General features: G+C 40.1%; 2 protein-coding genes across 5 annotated transcripts in view; one reads left to right on the forward strand and one right to left on the reverse strand.

Annotated features, from left to right (window-relative positions):
* The window catches only part of LOC123035701 (N(4)-(Beta-N-acetylglucosaminyl)-L-asparaginase-like), a 29,075-nt gene extending 23,385 nt beyond the window's left edge, over positions 1-5,690 (reverse strand). For all 4 annotated transcript variants that reach the window (XM_044454129.1, XM_044454128.1, XM_044454127.1 and 1 more), the window contains exons 1-3: positions 5,413-5,690; positions 3,661-3,799; positions 2,480-2,636 (exon numbers count right to left, since the gene is read on the reverse strand). In XM_044454129.1, coding sequence (XP_044310064.1) covers positions 2,480-2,636; positions 3,661-3,799; positions 5,413-5,524 — 408 coding nt within the window. In that variant the 5' untranslated portion in view covers positions 5,525-5,690. The remainder of the gene's footprint in view (positions 1-2,479; positions 2,637-3,660; positions 3,800-5,412) is intronic.
* A 25-nt stretch (positions 5,691-5,715) lies between these two features.
* ACTR2 (actin related protein 2) overlaps positions 5,716-16,130 on the forward strand; it is a 30,298-nt gene continuing 19,883 nt past the window's right edge. The window contains exons 1-2 of the mRNA XM_044454124.1: positions 5,716-5,888; positions 12,283-12,393. Of these exons, the coding sequence (XP_044310059.1) occupies positions 5,841-5,888; positions 12,283-12,393 (159 nt within the window). The 5' untranslated portion in view covers positions 5,716-5,840. The remainder of the gene's footprint in view (positions 5,889-12,282; positions 12,394-16,130) is intronic.

A 16,130-nucleotide genomic window follows, 5' to 3' on the forward strand; every position in this document is an offset into this window, starting at 1 on the left:
CTGTGGCCATGGTCTTCAGATCATTAGAGCTGCCCCAATTTCCCTTAATGAAGTCAGTAGCCTTGCAGTTACTAAAAAATCTTAGGGCTAATTCCCTTAGGACTAATAAGGAATGTATCAGGAAAGGTACTGTCCTTTTAAACTGCCACCTTTCCTTCCACAGTGTGCTCACAATTCTTAAGCCCAGAGTCTAAAATTTCCTAATACTTTTGTCACCTGACTTTCTTGGAGTCTCCCTGACCAGCCTAGCTAACTGCTTAATGGGCAACTGCATTTGTGCCTTGGGTCAGTATAGGCAGTGAAGCACAGACAAGAAGAGCAGGCACACTGGCTGCTCAAATATCAGATGGAGTTCCAGAGGCCTTCCTCATCTGTTGCTTCTTCCAAGCAGGCACAGGACCCTTTGCTTGCGGGCAATGGAAGTGGGTTTGCTTACAAAGAGAGCTTGAATAGGCAGCAATGTCTGAATTTGGGGCAAGGTCATGTATGAGTAAATGGCTTGCCCAGGCTGATTATGTCGAATTCCTTGGTTCTGCAATAAATTTTTTTGGAGTGCACCTATTTTGCGTGATCCATGTGGCAAGATTCTGATGGATGCATGGACCTCCTTGGCATCAGGGGTTGGCACTAGGTTAGAGAAAGGCAAATGGTTATGGGAGCAGGATAGAGGCTTTCTGCCTTTTTGTGTTCAAAATCCATAGTGCCTTGTAGCAACTTAAATACTCAAGAGATTTCCTGTGGCATTATAAGCTTTCATGGACTGGAGTCCACTGTATAGAAAGTTATTTGGCAAGATGTTGCTTTTCATTTAGCTGGACAAAACTGGCATTTGCTGAATTAAAAATACAGGAGCCTTGATTATCATTATTGTATATTATCCTTCTAGATTAGCTGGCTTTTTGCTCTCATATGCTTCATCTCATGCTACCTCCCTTCAATTTTAATGTATGTTTTTTCTGAAACTCAGCACCCTGCGTTCCCTGTCCAAAAAAATAGAAGTGTCTTTAGGAGGCATGGGCCTCTAAAGAAACACAAACTCACACTTCTTTTACATGATGGTTGATTTGGGGCATTATAAAAAGCAGCAGTTTATTTAATAGTTATTACTACTGCATTTTCAATGCCAGTGAACAGGAGAGGTACTTGTAGGATTTTCTGCTTCAGAGGCTAGTACAGTTTGACTGGCTTTGTGTATTATTACGCATACAGACTGGAAGGGGGAGGTACAATTTACTGCTCTGCTTCAGGCAGTAAAACATCTTGGGGACAGTCCTGGACATAACTATAAATATCTGTGGGGTGGGGAAAGGTAGTTACGATGGTACAGAAAATTGAGATAGGGTAACACCTGGGAATACAGAGAGAGCTGTGAGTGGGGAAATATGGAATCCTAAGAATATTCAACCCCATATATTGAATTCAATGGGATTTACTACTAGGTAAGTGACACAGGACTGGAGTCTTGCACTTTAGAAAATGTACTCAGTTGTGATTTGACTTCCTTACCCTGAAGATATGGGACTGCAGGTGGCGCAGTGGTTTAAACTGCTGTATTGCTGGGCTGGTTGATGGAAAGGTTGCCGGTTCGAATCTGTACAATGGAGTGAGTTCCAGGTCCTGCCAACCTTGCAGTTCGAAAGCATGGAAGTGCAAGTAGATAAAAAGGTACCACTTTGGTGGGCAGGTAACAGCGTTTCGTGCACTTCGGTGTGTAGTCATGCTGGCCACATGGCCATGGAGACTGTCTGTGGACAAACACTGGCTCCCTCGGCTAGGAAACGGAGATGAGCACCGCCCCCTAGACTCAGGCATGACTGGACATAATGTCAAGGGGAAACCTTTACCTTTTTACCCTGAAAATAGTTCCAGTATATGAACCTAGGAAAAAACTGGGAGCTGATAACATAAATATAATTTTTAAAACATAAATTAAAAAACAAAGGTAGCTAGGCTGGACTATGAAAACTAAAAATCCAAATCCAGCTTTGGTTGTTCCTGTACCCTCCTCTCAGAAAAAACAACCACCATCACCCCCCTTATGTATTTTGGAACATCAAGACTTATACGATAATAGGTTAGAAACTTAATATTGCAACATTTCATGCAGATATTGGGATGTCAGCATTTGATGTAGATTGTGGGAAGTCAAAAGGGGAGTTGCATGCAAGTGGATGATGACAGAACCTCTTAATTTGGCAAGAACTTGATGATGATTCATGAAGTCATTCTAAGGCTTCTTTTTGGAATTATCTACATCCTTTATTGAACCCTAGAAGCACCAGTTCACCATAGTCCAATAAGACAGGGGAAGAGAACTATATCCTAGTGAATGGTATTTACTGCAAGGAAGCTAAAGCGTCTTTGATACTCTCTTAATGTTAGGACTATTTATACATACATAAAATATTTATTCCCAGTTTGATTCTTTTATGACCACATAATCAATTAATATCAATATTGGATGAAAGTAGAGCATTACCTGATAAGCTTCAGTACTGTGCTTACTCATCATACTATTGTTCTCTTCCACAATGAAGCCTTGGTTTTCTGCAAATGCCACAGCACCATCCCCAACCAGGAAACTGTGTGGAGCCTCTTCCATAACTTTACGTGCTACAGCAAGTGGAGTTCCAACCCTTTTTCAGCAATTTAAAATGTTTTTATTGTATGCATACTTTAAAGAATTGAGCACTTTGGCTAAATGTAATGTTAAAAATACAAAAGGCTAAATACAAGGTGCCAATAGATTCTCAGGAAAAATTGCTTTCAAGAAATATGACTGAAAAATATCTATACATTGATACTGTTTCTACACTATGTAAGCAGAGTGACACAGAGATTCTATATTCTATATAGAGGGGTATGCATATTACTCTTCAGAATGGTGGGTGGTGAGCCTGTAAACTCACCAGAATCGGAAAGGGGTGAAAGGACTGAATGCTTTCAGAAACATTCTTTTGTGCAGAGTTCAACCTCACTGAAGAGGTCTATGCTCATGCACAGGTAGGCAACAGTGTTTCTGGGCATTACTATGTCCCTAGATGCCTTCCTTGGTGTGTCTACCAAGACACTGCACTCCTCCCAATTTTTGTTTTTGTATTTTTGTACTGAAAATGGGATTGCTTCAATGTCAAGTGTGAACTTCTAGCTGCTGCCATCTGAATTTCCCATGCATACCTCTGAGCAGCTTTTTCTTCTTCATGACTAGTCATGCCCACACAGGGTAGTCATTTTATATTTGTGTCAAAGACAATTTCTCCAAATCCCAAATGTATCCCAAGCTTCCAGCTACTTAACTCTGTGCTAGTGCATGTGGAAAGGAAGGTTCTCCTTTGTAAGATACAAATTCTTCTATAAGAGGAATAGGAAGTGTAGGTCAAAAAGTGATAGATCACAAGACAATTTATGGATTATATCCAAATTCATGTGAAAAGGAGATTACAAAACAGAGTACATTTATTTAAATGTACTCTTAAAACTTTAAAGTCCTTGTAGGTATTAATTCCTTAGGTTCCCATTAGTTAAAAGAATTTAATATTACATTGCATAAGCATAGATAACTGTAAGAGGATAGTGCTGTAACAATTTAGTACTTCGGCTTTAAAAAAATAAATAAATCTGGGCATCTTTATTCACAACACAATATAATATAATACTTACCCAGGCAAAGCAGCTACAGCTCCAAAGCGCCCAGGCTGTCCTTCCATTATTGCTGCATCACATTGGATTATACCATCTTTGTTTGGGTAGCCTCCCCGTCCTATTACAAAGCTCCCTGTCTCTTCATCATTCTCAATATCTATATACAAATTCAAAAAAACCTTACTAAAAAGTTCAGTAAGTCATGCCAATGACAACTTGTTTTTCAAATGCATCATGTGCAACTGAAATAAGCATTTATGTAGGTTGAGCTACATGCATTTTAATATGTCAAGTAACTGCAATATTAATTAGGAAAAATGATTTTCCATAGTGGGCTGATATTATTGATAATGCAGAACTAGTTTTTGAGTGGAAAGAATATTTGGTCTTCAAAATAAGTATTTCCTCAACCAATTAGAAACTTATTTAGAAAACATAAAATGCATCATTTTAACAACACAAAACAAATATCAGTGTTAATACTACCATTGTGTTTTCCAGTGACCAAGTATATCCCATGGACCAGTTTACGATATGACAGCCATACATGGATTAATTCGCTCATGAGGAGCTGTAGCATGTGTGGGCACCATTATGAATATGAAAGCTCTGGCCAGTGATTGCTGTGACTCCTTCTGTCAGGTGAAGTTGGGGTTTATTTGAGTGTTAAACATCTCTTGCATAACTGTAAAGCAGACTGTAAGTTATGCAATGATTGATTAACTATTAAAACCCCCTCCACCTGGCTTTGCATAACATCACAAATCATGACCATCCCTGGCCTGGGCTTGTGTATTTGTAATGATGGACAGCATGCACTACAGCACCCTGAGGATTAATTAATCTACAAGGTGTCTATAATGCTGTATGAACCAGGACAGTACAAAATATCCACACAGAAAAGACAGCACTTGTCACCATTGCATCCTTCTTCCTGCTTGGCTGTTAGATTTGGAGTGTTACCTTTAACTCCCTTTCTTTATTCTACCCACCTATGTGGATAATATTAGTAGCTCCTTCTGTTACTCAGATGTTAGCTAGAAATTAGTTACTGTCAGAGTGAGGTCACAAAAACATTTTTAGCAGATTTTATTGAAGCTGGGGACTCCTCAAACCCACCTGTGGAGCACGAACCTTTTCCCAAGCATGAGTTTCTTAGGGTACTAGTCATAAATCTTTTGGGAATAGGAGCTGTATATAGTTAGAGTAAACCCATTGAAATGGAACTTAATTTGGACTATCATTGGATATATCCTCGTTACTGAAGAATTAACTCCAACCTAAAGCATGAGATTCACTTTTAGTTGTCGTTTTTGCTGTACCTATACATTTTTCATCTCTCTGCCCATCCCTTCTCCCCCCCCCCCCCCCGCATCTTCCTGTTTAGATCTTTCTCTCTGTCCCTTTCACCTTCGCGCCTTTTAAAAAGTCAAAAGAGCTGGGAAGCTTTTTCACTGAATATCTCATGACGAATGACCCTTTAAATTTTTAGTTGCGTATGGTCATAATGCCACAGGAACAGAGGGGGCGACTGAGACAGGCGCATGCAGCAATGGTATTCTCTAGACTCTCTGGATATGGAAAGTCCCCCTTCCAAGCGGCAACTGAAATGCGCGGAGGTGGCTGAGTGAAACGCAAGTTTCCCCGCCACGCCACCCCACGAAGGGAGCACAAGATATTATGAGGGACTTCGATTAAAGTCCCTAATAAAAGCGACGGAGGTCCTTTACTTCTATGATTATTATTAATGGTAGTAGGCACTGTCATCACCTGCCATAGCCTCCTGGAGGCAGTCCGTTGCTAAGCCGCCCTGCAGCAGCAGCTGCTTCATCCGCCGCACGGCAGGGAAGGCAAAGGCCCAGGTCCCCGCAGCCGCTGCCATGGCAACAACCGAGAGCGCACACACGAGAACCGCGAGGCTGGCGGGCGCCCTCCGCCAAGACGGGCGCTGAGGAGCGTGCAGGCTTTGATTGGACGGCCGTGGGCCTGTCAGTCATGGCGGAAGGAGAGGGCGCAGCGGCGTAGTCTGCCGCGGGTCATGGAGGCGGATCTTGCCCGGGCGGGGTGGGTAGCCGTTTCCTTTCGCTTCCCTTCCGGGGCTGAGAGAGCAAAAAGAGGCCTGCCGGAGCCGGGGGAGGGGAGCGGCCCATTCACCGCCATTCACTCCAGTCATTCGCTCGGCCCTGCGAGGAAGGAAGATGGATACGCTGGGCAGGAAAGTGGTCGTCTGCGACAACGGCACTGGGGTGAGGAGAGCACCGCTGGGGGCGGCGGGGCAAAACGCCTTGGTGCGGAGCCGAGGGAAGGAACTGCGGCGGGTTCAAACGTGTCCCTCCTGCGCGTATCCTCGGTGCGGAGCTGGGGGAAGGGAAGTGGGTGCCTGGCCCCAGAAGGAGCCTCTTGTTCGCTCCTGTATTCGGAAATCAACCTCAGCAAATGCAGTGGAGCTCACTCCCACATATGCGCCCATCGCTTGTGGCAGCCTTGCATTCCTTCTGGGGCTCTGTGGTTCCCTTTTGCGAAGGCAGGAGGGTGGCAGCGAAGTCTCCCCACCCCCGCTCTTTCTTTCCAAGGGCTCCTGGCCTCTTTTCCTGGTTTCTCGCGGATCTTGTGGGCGTTTCCCGCTTTTGCACCTGCTCTGGTTGTATATTAGGAGGTTCCACAATCAGAGGTCACACAGGCTACTTTGTCTACATTTTTGCATCAACTGTAGCCCCACTTCGTCTAAGTGTGCCCCCGCAGACTCATGGAGTTAGCTCTTGAAGGGTTCTGCCCACTTGCTCCTCTTCGCCCATCTCCACTCATTTTTTTTCTCGCGTACGTTCTCTTGGCTTTTTCCTCCATACTTTCAGGTGAATATAAGAGGCCAGTACGAGCTTGGGGCCCCTACACTGCTAGGAGAAAGACCTTTCCAGTTCTCCCGAATTTCATGTTTTTTTTTTAAATATATGTTTACTTCTGTACCTCGTTTCTGTGTTTCACAGTCAGTAAAGCAAGAAATCTGAGTACTGAGTCCTTTTCACTTGAAAGGACTACAAGTAGCAGTAGTAATAATAGTACCAAACTTGCTCATTCTCCTAGAATTGTATGTTCAGCAGCAACTACACCTCCAGCCAGCAGGGGGGAATGCTGGGTTGTAAGTGTATCTAAGAACACTACATAAGCGAAAGAAGTGGCATATTGAGCTCAAGAGCCTGCATTTCAACAAATAACTAAAATGACACTTGGTACAGTATCCTAAAGGTTAGGTGGACCTTTGAAAAATAATTTGAGAACATTTTTTCAATTGAATAGATACGGTGCTGATAGCAGTGGGAACATTCTTCACTGCAGAAAGATGAGCTGTGTTTGGTGTGTGCATGGAATATGCGGAGATGTTTTATTTCTTCGTATGAGCAATAGGCCTTCTCAAAGTTGCCATGTGCTTTTTTGTGTGTTTTAGAAAATAGATTATGTTGTATCTTTGCTACTGTGTAGAATGTCATATTAGCAAGGTTCATTCATTTTGAGAACATAAGGCTAAGATTGACTTTATTATTGCAGGCAGTTCTTGTTGATGAAGAATTATAGCTAGAAATTAAATTCTTATTTAATTCTTAAATTCTTTGGGACTGGAGGAAGTCAGGGGAGATCATTGAAAGCTGTGCTGTTTTGCAGTCTTCCTCTAGTGATTTCACCTGTGGTTCTCCTTTGATTTTTTTTTTTTTTTTACTGTTTCCCACTCATTTCTGGGAGTGGGGGAAGATTGCTGTATTTGAGGATCAGGATCATGAGACGTTGCAAAGGACGGCATAGAAATGTTTTAATTAAATTAAATCAATGGATGTTCTTACAGGAATGAAGGGGTTTTGGATTCAGCAGATATAAGCCTGTTCCTGGCATACTCCATTTTGGGGCTTAGAAGATCTGTGGAGTTTTCCATGAATGTACTGAGGCCTCCTGGTGGATATGTTTGTTTCCCTCACACATATGCACACATCCTTTTTGCCCGTAGAAGAGCACTTCTACTATAACTAAATCTCCTCCAGCAAGTGAATCCATGAGTTTAGATGTTCCATTTGTAGCATTAGAAAACATTTGCTTCCAAATATGGGAGTGCAACTCTTGTGTAGTGTTTAAGAACTCTGACAATGTAATATGTGTGCAAAATATATACCTTTATATTCTAACTGCTGTGCATTTAATAAATGTTAAGATATGAAAGTCTCAGACCTGAAGATGTAGACATTTCAAAAACAACATTAATTGGTATGATAGAACTACTTAGGGTGGAACTAGAAATACACTGGGGAGTAAATACTGCGTAATTCAGTGGGATGTACTTGAGATTAGACGTGTAGGGTTATGTTGTTAATTTGGTAACATCAGTAGTTTATCAGAAATACAACACTCAGTACAGTAGAATTCATTAAAAGTGTTAGTGTATCTTAAAGTATAGGCCTTGATTTTATGTAGCCACTTTTTCTGACTTCACCATGTATGGATTATGAATTTTCTATTAAACATCTTTGATACTGAAATAATTTTTAATAAAAATAAGATGTGAAATATTCAGTCCTTAACTAAGTCAATTTCACATATTACATAGGAACAAATCCAGATTGCCATACACGCAATAGAAATGTGCAGCCAATCTTGTCTCCCTGGCAGGGTATCTATATTATATAAATATCCAATACCTTTGTCAAGTTCACAATTTACTTTTTAAATTACATGTTTGTGAACATGTGTTTTTTGTAAGGAGTCTTAGAATTATCAGTATCTCAGCAAGAAAGGAGGCAGAATTTAACATTTTTCTGCCTTGCTACGGTCCTGAAAAAGTTCTTTTTTAAGCTGCTATTTGCATTGACTGAAATCCAGAGTTGCCCAGTCAGAAAGCAACTTGAGCTATAGAATTTTTCTTTCTGTCCTTTGTCTTGCAGTTCCCTGTACCCCATAAAAAAGCCAGCCTAGAGGGTTGGAAGGAGACCTATCATGAATGAATGAGTGAATCTACGGTGAAATGTGTCTTACTGGATTGCAATGGGAAAGGAGAATCAGCCAAAATTGGAGAGAGGAATCTTGCATAGTCCATACGATGTTCTCAATTTGGCATTTTCCTGTCCTGCTACAGCTTGCTTTCTGCACGTGCAGTGTTGGATTATATATCCACTGGGAGGAAGCATCCCATTGAGGCCAATAAAGAATTTTATAATAACAGCTTAAGAGAAGGAATTTTCTTCTGAAGTAACTAGCCTGTAACTGTTGGAAAATATTTCTATTTCTATTATCTGGTTCTTACTATTTTAGCTGTAGTTAGCAACTGAGTCACTAGCAAGGAGAGAATTTAAGGGAGCAATCCTAGAGATCAGTGAAGGGGCCATAGGATACTGGGGATTTCTTTGTTTGAAGTTGGAGACAGAGGTTCAACCTTGGAAGGGGAAATTGGAGATCCATCTCTGTTAGGATGAAAGGAACAGTACTGGTTGCTTTTTGAAGTAGGAAAAGCTAACCTCTGAGATAGCAAAATGGGAGCGTGTCAGTGGACAGAGAAGCAATACTAGGGAGGCCAGGATGCAAATTAACCTGAGGCCTCTCCAGTTTCCTTCCCTGCCTTTCTGAAGTACTTGGTTTAGATGAGTGAATAAGCCCATCCAATGAAAATTCGGGGCAGGAGGATGGGGAGCTGACAATTGCCTTTGCTACTGCATCTGCCTTAGCTTAGATGATTAGAATCTTTTGAGTTTGGTGGTTTCTAACCAGTGAGGATGCAATCAATAGAATTGTACCCTTAAAAAATCAAAACCAATGAAGAACCATGGCATGTTATATTTGTATGTATTGTTTTATTGTATTTTGATTTTAATGATTGTAAGCCGTCCTGAGATGCCATGCATAAGGGATGGCATATAAAAGTTATAAATAAATAAATATTGTAAGTTAATTTGGGCAAATATATATATTTTAAAATACTTTTCAGTGATTGAGCAGGCCTGAAGTGTGGTGTAAGGAAACAGTATGCAGTAAACAGTGAGAGGGTTGGATTGTTCTGCTTCATAAGAACAATCTCTCACATCATGTTCTCTCAACCCAAAAATCTTTTCCTCCCTGTTCCATGTTTTTGAACTATTGGCTGAGTACCTAAATAGCTTCATTTCTAATTGTATGTGTGTGTTATATTGTACTATTTTGCTTTCCTTACTTGTAACTCATGCCTTTTTCCTTACTAAAATATTAATTTATTTTAATTAATATTATTTTTCTTTGCTCTTACTAGAACATTAATTTATTGGCACCACAGTTATTCGATATAACTTTGGCAATTCTTATAGTCATTAGTAGAAAGTGGCTAAAAGTACTTGTCCACAAAATATGTAATAGAAGTACTATGTAGCAATATCAGCAGGGATAAATTTGAGTGTGTGTGTTAGATAAAATGAATTTTAGGACTAATGATAAAATACTGCAGGCCTTGGTTGTTGCCATTAAAACCTTCCATCTAGGGAGACTAAAGTGAATGCCTTCCTTTTCTTGAGTTTATGAATAATGATAATACTGTTTAACGCTGCCAAGAAGCCTAATTTTTATATAGAGGCAGACAACGTTTGTAGTTGCCATTTCAAAGAATATTTATAGATCACAGTTTATTATTACTTGATGACTTAATCGGAAGTGAGAGAACCAGTCAAAACCACATTATGTGAAGAAGGAACTATATATGGTAAAACACATACAAGATTACCTTACCATATTTTACTAGAATAGTACTTCCCCAAAAGTTCTGTATATATGTATTTTTTAAATTGTAAGCTTGGTTAAGACTACATTTTGAAGTAGGAAAATGATACTTAAAAATGTATTTGGAGAAGTTAGCAAAACCGTTTGTTCATTACTGTGGTAGGCTGGAATAGTCATGCCACAATAATGCATATTGATTTTCAGAACATATTTTCCCAATGTTATTTATAAAAGTTTTAAATAACTTAGGCTGCCTTTTCACTAAAATGTTCAAAGAGACTTAATGTCAGACTGACCTCTTCAAAAACCTCCTCAGTTATTGATTTTGATTTGTTGATTCTGTTTATATCCAGCTTCTCTAAATACTTATGGTAGCTTATGCCATGGACTGGCAAATGACTGAAATTCAATTAACAGGGTTTTTTTACCCAGCTCAGGATGATGCAGTTAGGGAAGGGCTTAATATATAAAGGCTGGGGTCCCCTGAGGCAGAGATCTGGATCAGGCCCTACTGTTCTGGTATGAATGGCTGTTCTGTAGAGAAAAACAAATGTGCAGCACTTGAAGTGATGACAGGACCCACCCACTAGTTCTGGGTACTCAGAAAGCATCAGCAGACACATTGATTTCATTTGTACAGCACACCATAGCTAGTGTCATGGGTTATGTGGTCTATTGTAAGGTTGTGGAAAGGTTGTTTAACCCTTAGAACCCATGGACACTAGGTCTAGATGACATTACAATCTTGAGCAGGAGCTGAGTATGTGAAATAGCAGCTGTACATGTTCTGCAACACACCACAGCCTCACCATAGGTTATGCAGCATTAAAAAAAGCTTGGATTTCTTTTCTGGAATGCATGGAAAGAGAAAAACTGCATCTCCTGTTCTGAGTTCATTGAAAAACTAAGGAAATACATTCTGTTTATGCTAGAGAATGTTACTGCAAGGAGCTGTGAAGGGAACTGTAGTCGCATTCCCTGACTACTGGTTTGATTCAGCTGCCTCATCAAGCATTGCTATGCAACATTTAAGCCTATTTCACATTTGGGAAAAGGTGGGAAAATCAGTTTTTTTTTTTTTTAAAAATGAGACTTTGGATCCTCAGTTTTCTGTTCTCATTTTGCCTTGTCTATAAACTATGCTGTACCAGCAGCCTGTTAATCCTTTGGTCTCTGTAATTATAGAAAGCCCTGTTGTTTAGATTTGATTGATTTTGAGTGTAAGCAGCCAAAATTACTGGAATTTGCTGATTTTGCTGTAATTCTGATGTTTTATATTGGTATAAATCCAGAATCTGAAGCAATCTAAATCTGGAAGATTAAGTGATTATTTTGACTATATTTTGAGTACAGGTCTTTAGAAAAAAGGATAAGCCCTGAAGATGGAGGCTCATGGTTATCCAATGCAGAACATGATTATAGCACAGGTGGCAGTATTTTAGAGGAGGGAAGGCAGTTGGAGAGATTTCAGGATACCTTATATCATGCCAGCCCTAGCCTCCCCTCTTTGCTCATGAAACCTCCCATTTTTCCTCCTCTCTGAGGTCACTTTGTTGACCTCAGGGAGCATCCAGTACAGTTGTTTCCATGTTGCTTGTGGGTTGAGAACTGGATCTTTAATCCCAGCTCTGAGGTGAGAGTGCTGTCTCCAGCATTAGAACTGAGAATCTGAGATATGACCCTTCAGGCACTGCCTGGGTGCTTCTGGATTGTTCTTCCCTCCAAATGAAATGGTTGTATCTTTTCACAATCTTAGGTATTTATTAGAAAGAAACACCTCTGAAACTGTTTAAATGTTATGATTAATTTTATGATTTAATATTTATGATTGAATTCATGATTAAATTTTAGAATAACTCTGACAATCCAATATGATGTATATGAACTCCAGTAACTAACTTGAAGTTTTGTTTTTCTTTATAGTTTGTGAAATGTGGATATGCAGGATCCAATTTTCCAGAACACATCTTTCCAGCTTTGGTTGGAAGACCAATTATTCGCTCAACTGCCAAAGTGGGAAACATTGAAATCAAGGTAATACTTAAGGCAATCTCTTCAGTGCATGGCATTTTAAGGTACTCCCTGTTGCCTGCTCAAAACAACTGCTTCTGATACATTATGTAATAGACAAGGAATTAAAGCAGCTTTGCATGTAAGCCCACAACATTTACTAGCTTGCAAAAAGCACTTGCTAACATGCTGGAAGATGGCGGCAGAGGTATAGCCAGCTGCATTTCTATGCTAGGAATGGAGGAGGGGGCTTCTCTCAGCTAGCAACTTGCTTGTTTTCCATGCTTGGCATGAGGAGGGGTGGAGTGTTCCATTCCTCTTCTACCAGGCTTCTTACTTGCCTGCATGCAGTTCTTTATCATGTATGTTACCAGGCGAATGCAAGGCTGAGCTAGAGCAATAAATAAATGGAAATTGAGCTAAGTTGTCTTAAGGGCAAAAATAACACTTGTGGTGCTATTGATTATATAGGCTTTGAAATGAGTTTGACAGTAAAAACTTCTGTTGTCTTCTAACCCACTGAAGTGAGCTCCCAGCAAAGCGGTGTAGCAGTTAGTGTGTTACATAAGGCTTGGGTAGACCAAGCCTCATACCTCTCAGCCATGGAGTTCACTGGATGACTTTGGGCAAGTTACCATTTGTCAGCCTAACTTTCCCCACAGGGTGGAGGCAAAAGAGTGAGTTTATACTGAAGCACTGTTACTGTTATGGGCGTGGCGGTGGTGGTAGTGGAGGAGGAGTCGACTTACATGAAATGATTTTAATTTTCATTGGTATTAGTTCTTCCCATTGGTTTTGATAAGTCACATTCAAACTTCATATCTGTGCATTGCTCTACAAATTATGCATATGAGAATGCATTCTACTATGAAAAAGTAAGGAAACTCCTAATGTGCCAAGGGTAATGGTGGTCAATTTCCTAACTGCACTATAATGGAAGAATTAAGTCTGCTTTTATGAACATTGTTTTGCTGCTGTAAAACATACCTATGGTAGCAATATTCTTCCTCTTTGCTCTTTCTGTGCTCCTGGCTGGTGTGATACATAAATGCATGTAATGCTAAGTACATCCAGTGGATAATCTCCAAGAAATGAGATGTCACGTGGGATGCTTGTGATGTTCAGAGGATCATTTTCACTAATCAAAGCTCCTCTTGGTTACCGAGTCTGTCCTTGTCCGCATTTTGTTGGACAACACGGAGTTCTGATCTTGCTCCGGGCTAAAACCTCTTCTGCTGCACCCCTGTTAATGCCTGAAGGAACTTTTTGGAGGGTCTTATTCCTGATTCTTGGACCCCAACTAAGTAGACACCCTTCTCCCCAACCTTCTCCTTTCCCTGGAGTTTAAGAATATTTTCATCCTTTTTGGTGTCCTGGCATTGCCCAAGCAAGTTTTAAGCCAGAGATAGTGATTTGGAATGCACAGCTGATATCAGTGGTGGGTGGGAGGAGACCAAATCAGGTGCATGGGGGCAAGGAGGGAACAAGCTAGCTAGCTAAAGAGAGACTGCCTAGGGACTTAAGTTGGGTAAATCTACATAGATGGCCTGGTTGAATAAAGGTAAAACAATACAGCTGCTTAGGTCTAACCTGCCCTCTTCAACTAGAGATGTGGCCTCAAGAGACATGATGGAATTGGAGAAGTTGACGAGGAGTGTTTTGAATGTGTTAGCAGGGTCCTATCAAGCCCCCCACAACCTTCTAAAAATGGGACTGAACTTAGTTTTGGTACTAAGACTGTTCAAAACAATTGGAATTAAACCCCACTGGCCTCCATATAATTTGCTAGGTAATTAATGGAAGTAATTTCTGGCTGCTTTATTTATACTACGTAAGTGCAACACTGTCAATTAGTTGCTTTTAGAGGAGCAGTAAAAGAAGAAAATACAGTGTCAGAAGAGTACATGCCATAACAAATCTCTTCCTTCCCTATTTTCACTGTCTGCACATGTAGTGTTTCTGTCTGCTACCCCATTCTGTCTCTAGGTGCATTATTCATTCTCCTTTTCTAGCTACCCTAAAGCATCATTGGAATAATGTAATGAACAGTTCTCTTTTCATCTCCTCACTGTGCCCAGCCAAGTAAGTGAGCCTGGAGGAAGAAAACACAGCAAGCATAGCAGGGCATGGATGTTCAGTGTCTGGATCTTCTTCCAAACTATAGCAGTGATTAGGTAGCACATTTTCAAAGAATTCTTGCCAGCTCCTACATCTGTTAATGTTCTCAGAGTTAAGTATTGTATTAGGCTTGCCAGGGCCAGGCATCCCACTAGGATTTTCTGTAGCCAAATGGTGAGACTACTTAAGCAGATGCTAGGCAGTGAAAAAGCCATGGCAGCACTTTCAACTCAGTGTTCTTTGTTAGTGCTTAGGATTAATTTGAACATTATTTTTATTTGCACAGCAGTTAATGCGGATAAAGTGCAGTCCCCTACAAGACTGAAAAAATACAAATATGAGAGATAGTCAAACCTTATTTCACCCAGCTCTTGCTACTAAGCCTAAGTATATCTGCTTCTGAATATCTAGGTTTGTGTGTTAGTAGAACTCCATTAGATTTTGAGCCCTGAAGGGCTATGGGAGTGGTATAGAAATGTAATAAATATATAATACTACCATTAGGAGCAGTCTGTATATATGTGTGCTGTTTTTAACATGGCTGATCCTTGCCAAAACAGAATGCACTGCAAAAGTGAGAAAATAACAAAATTAGCACTCTTATTGTTCTCTCAGGCAAACTAAAGGATCTCAGTATCAAATGCTAGAGTACTAGTGTCCCAAGGTCATGGCAACCAAGTTCAGATAGAGAAGAGGTTGGTGTACATGGTGCACTGAAGCATCTAAACAACAACAAGGGCAAGGATTTTTTTTATTGTATTACTTGGATTATTCTAAGTTCTCTGTCTTTAAGTAAATGTGTTATGTCTGTTTAAAAAGATTCTAAAGAAGGGGTACTGTGCCATCTTTTTATTTTATAGAGCACTCTTTTTTAAAGATAAAATGCTTTTTCTTCCAGGTCAGATATAAATATCCCACTTTGTTTCAGTTTTCACTGACCCATAAATAGGAAGGAAATGTTCCAAACAAACAAATAAATGTGAAGAAACACAATCAGATCTCTAGACTACCTTTTCTAGATGACAGCAGTTTTCCAAATTTATTTACTGGAAACTTGATTCCAGAGCTAGATTCCAGTAATATAGGAAAGAGGGAGTTTTAGATTGTAAACCAATAATATTAACATGGAGAAAATCTTGTGCATTGATATTAAATAAAATTTAAAATTATATTTAAATGAAAAACAGAACTTGTGCACATGGGGATGGAATGTGAACTTACTACAAATGTAAGACTATATAGAGATCATATTAATTCATACAGAAATACTGACTACGAGCTGTATATCAGCCTTCTCCAAGCTGCTGGACTGCAACTCCTGGAATTCCCATCTGGCAGGGCAGAGCCATTGACTGGGAATTCTGGGTGTTGCATTCCAAACATGTCTGGAAGGCATGAGGTTGGGGAAGGCTGCTGTATTTCAGTCTATTTAGTCCCCTTTTAATTGCCAGAAATATGTGCACTCTGGAGCAACCCTTTGTCCTAAGCAAGAATAGAATTCATCTATATTTAGAGCAGTTTAGTGGAAAGCTGGAATACTGGTAATTGTTTTTCTAGTTGCATATTTGCATTTTATTTTTCATAGAAATTAAAACAAAAATGGGTCAATACACACAATCAGAATAAGCTTATTTAAAATGCAG

This window comes from Varanus komodoensis, unplaced genomic scaffold (genome assembly GCF_004798865.1).
Source record: "Varanus komodoensis strain SLA01 unplaced genomic scaffold, ASM479886v1 scaffold7_3, whole genome shotgun sequence".
In the NCBI taxonomy this organism is placed as follows: Eukaryota; Metazoa; Chordata; class Lepidosauria; order Squamata; family Varanidae; genus Varanus; species Varanus komodoensis.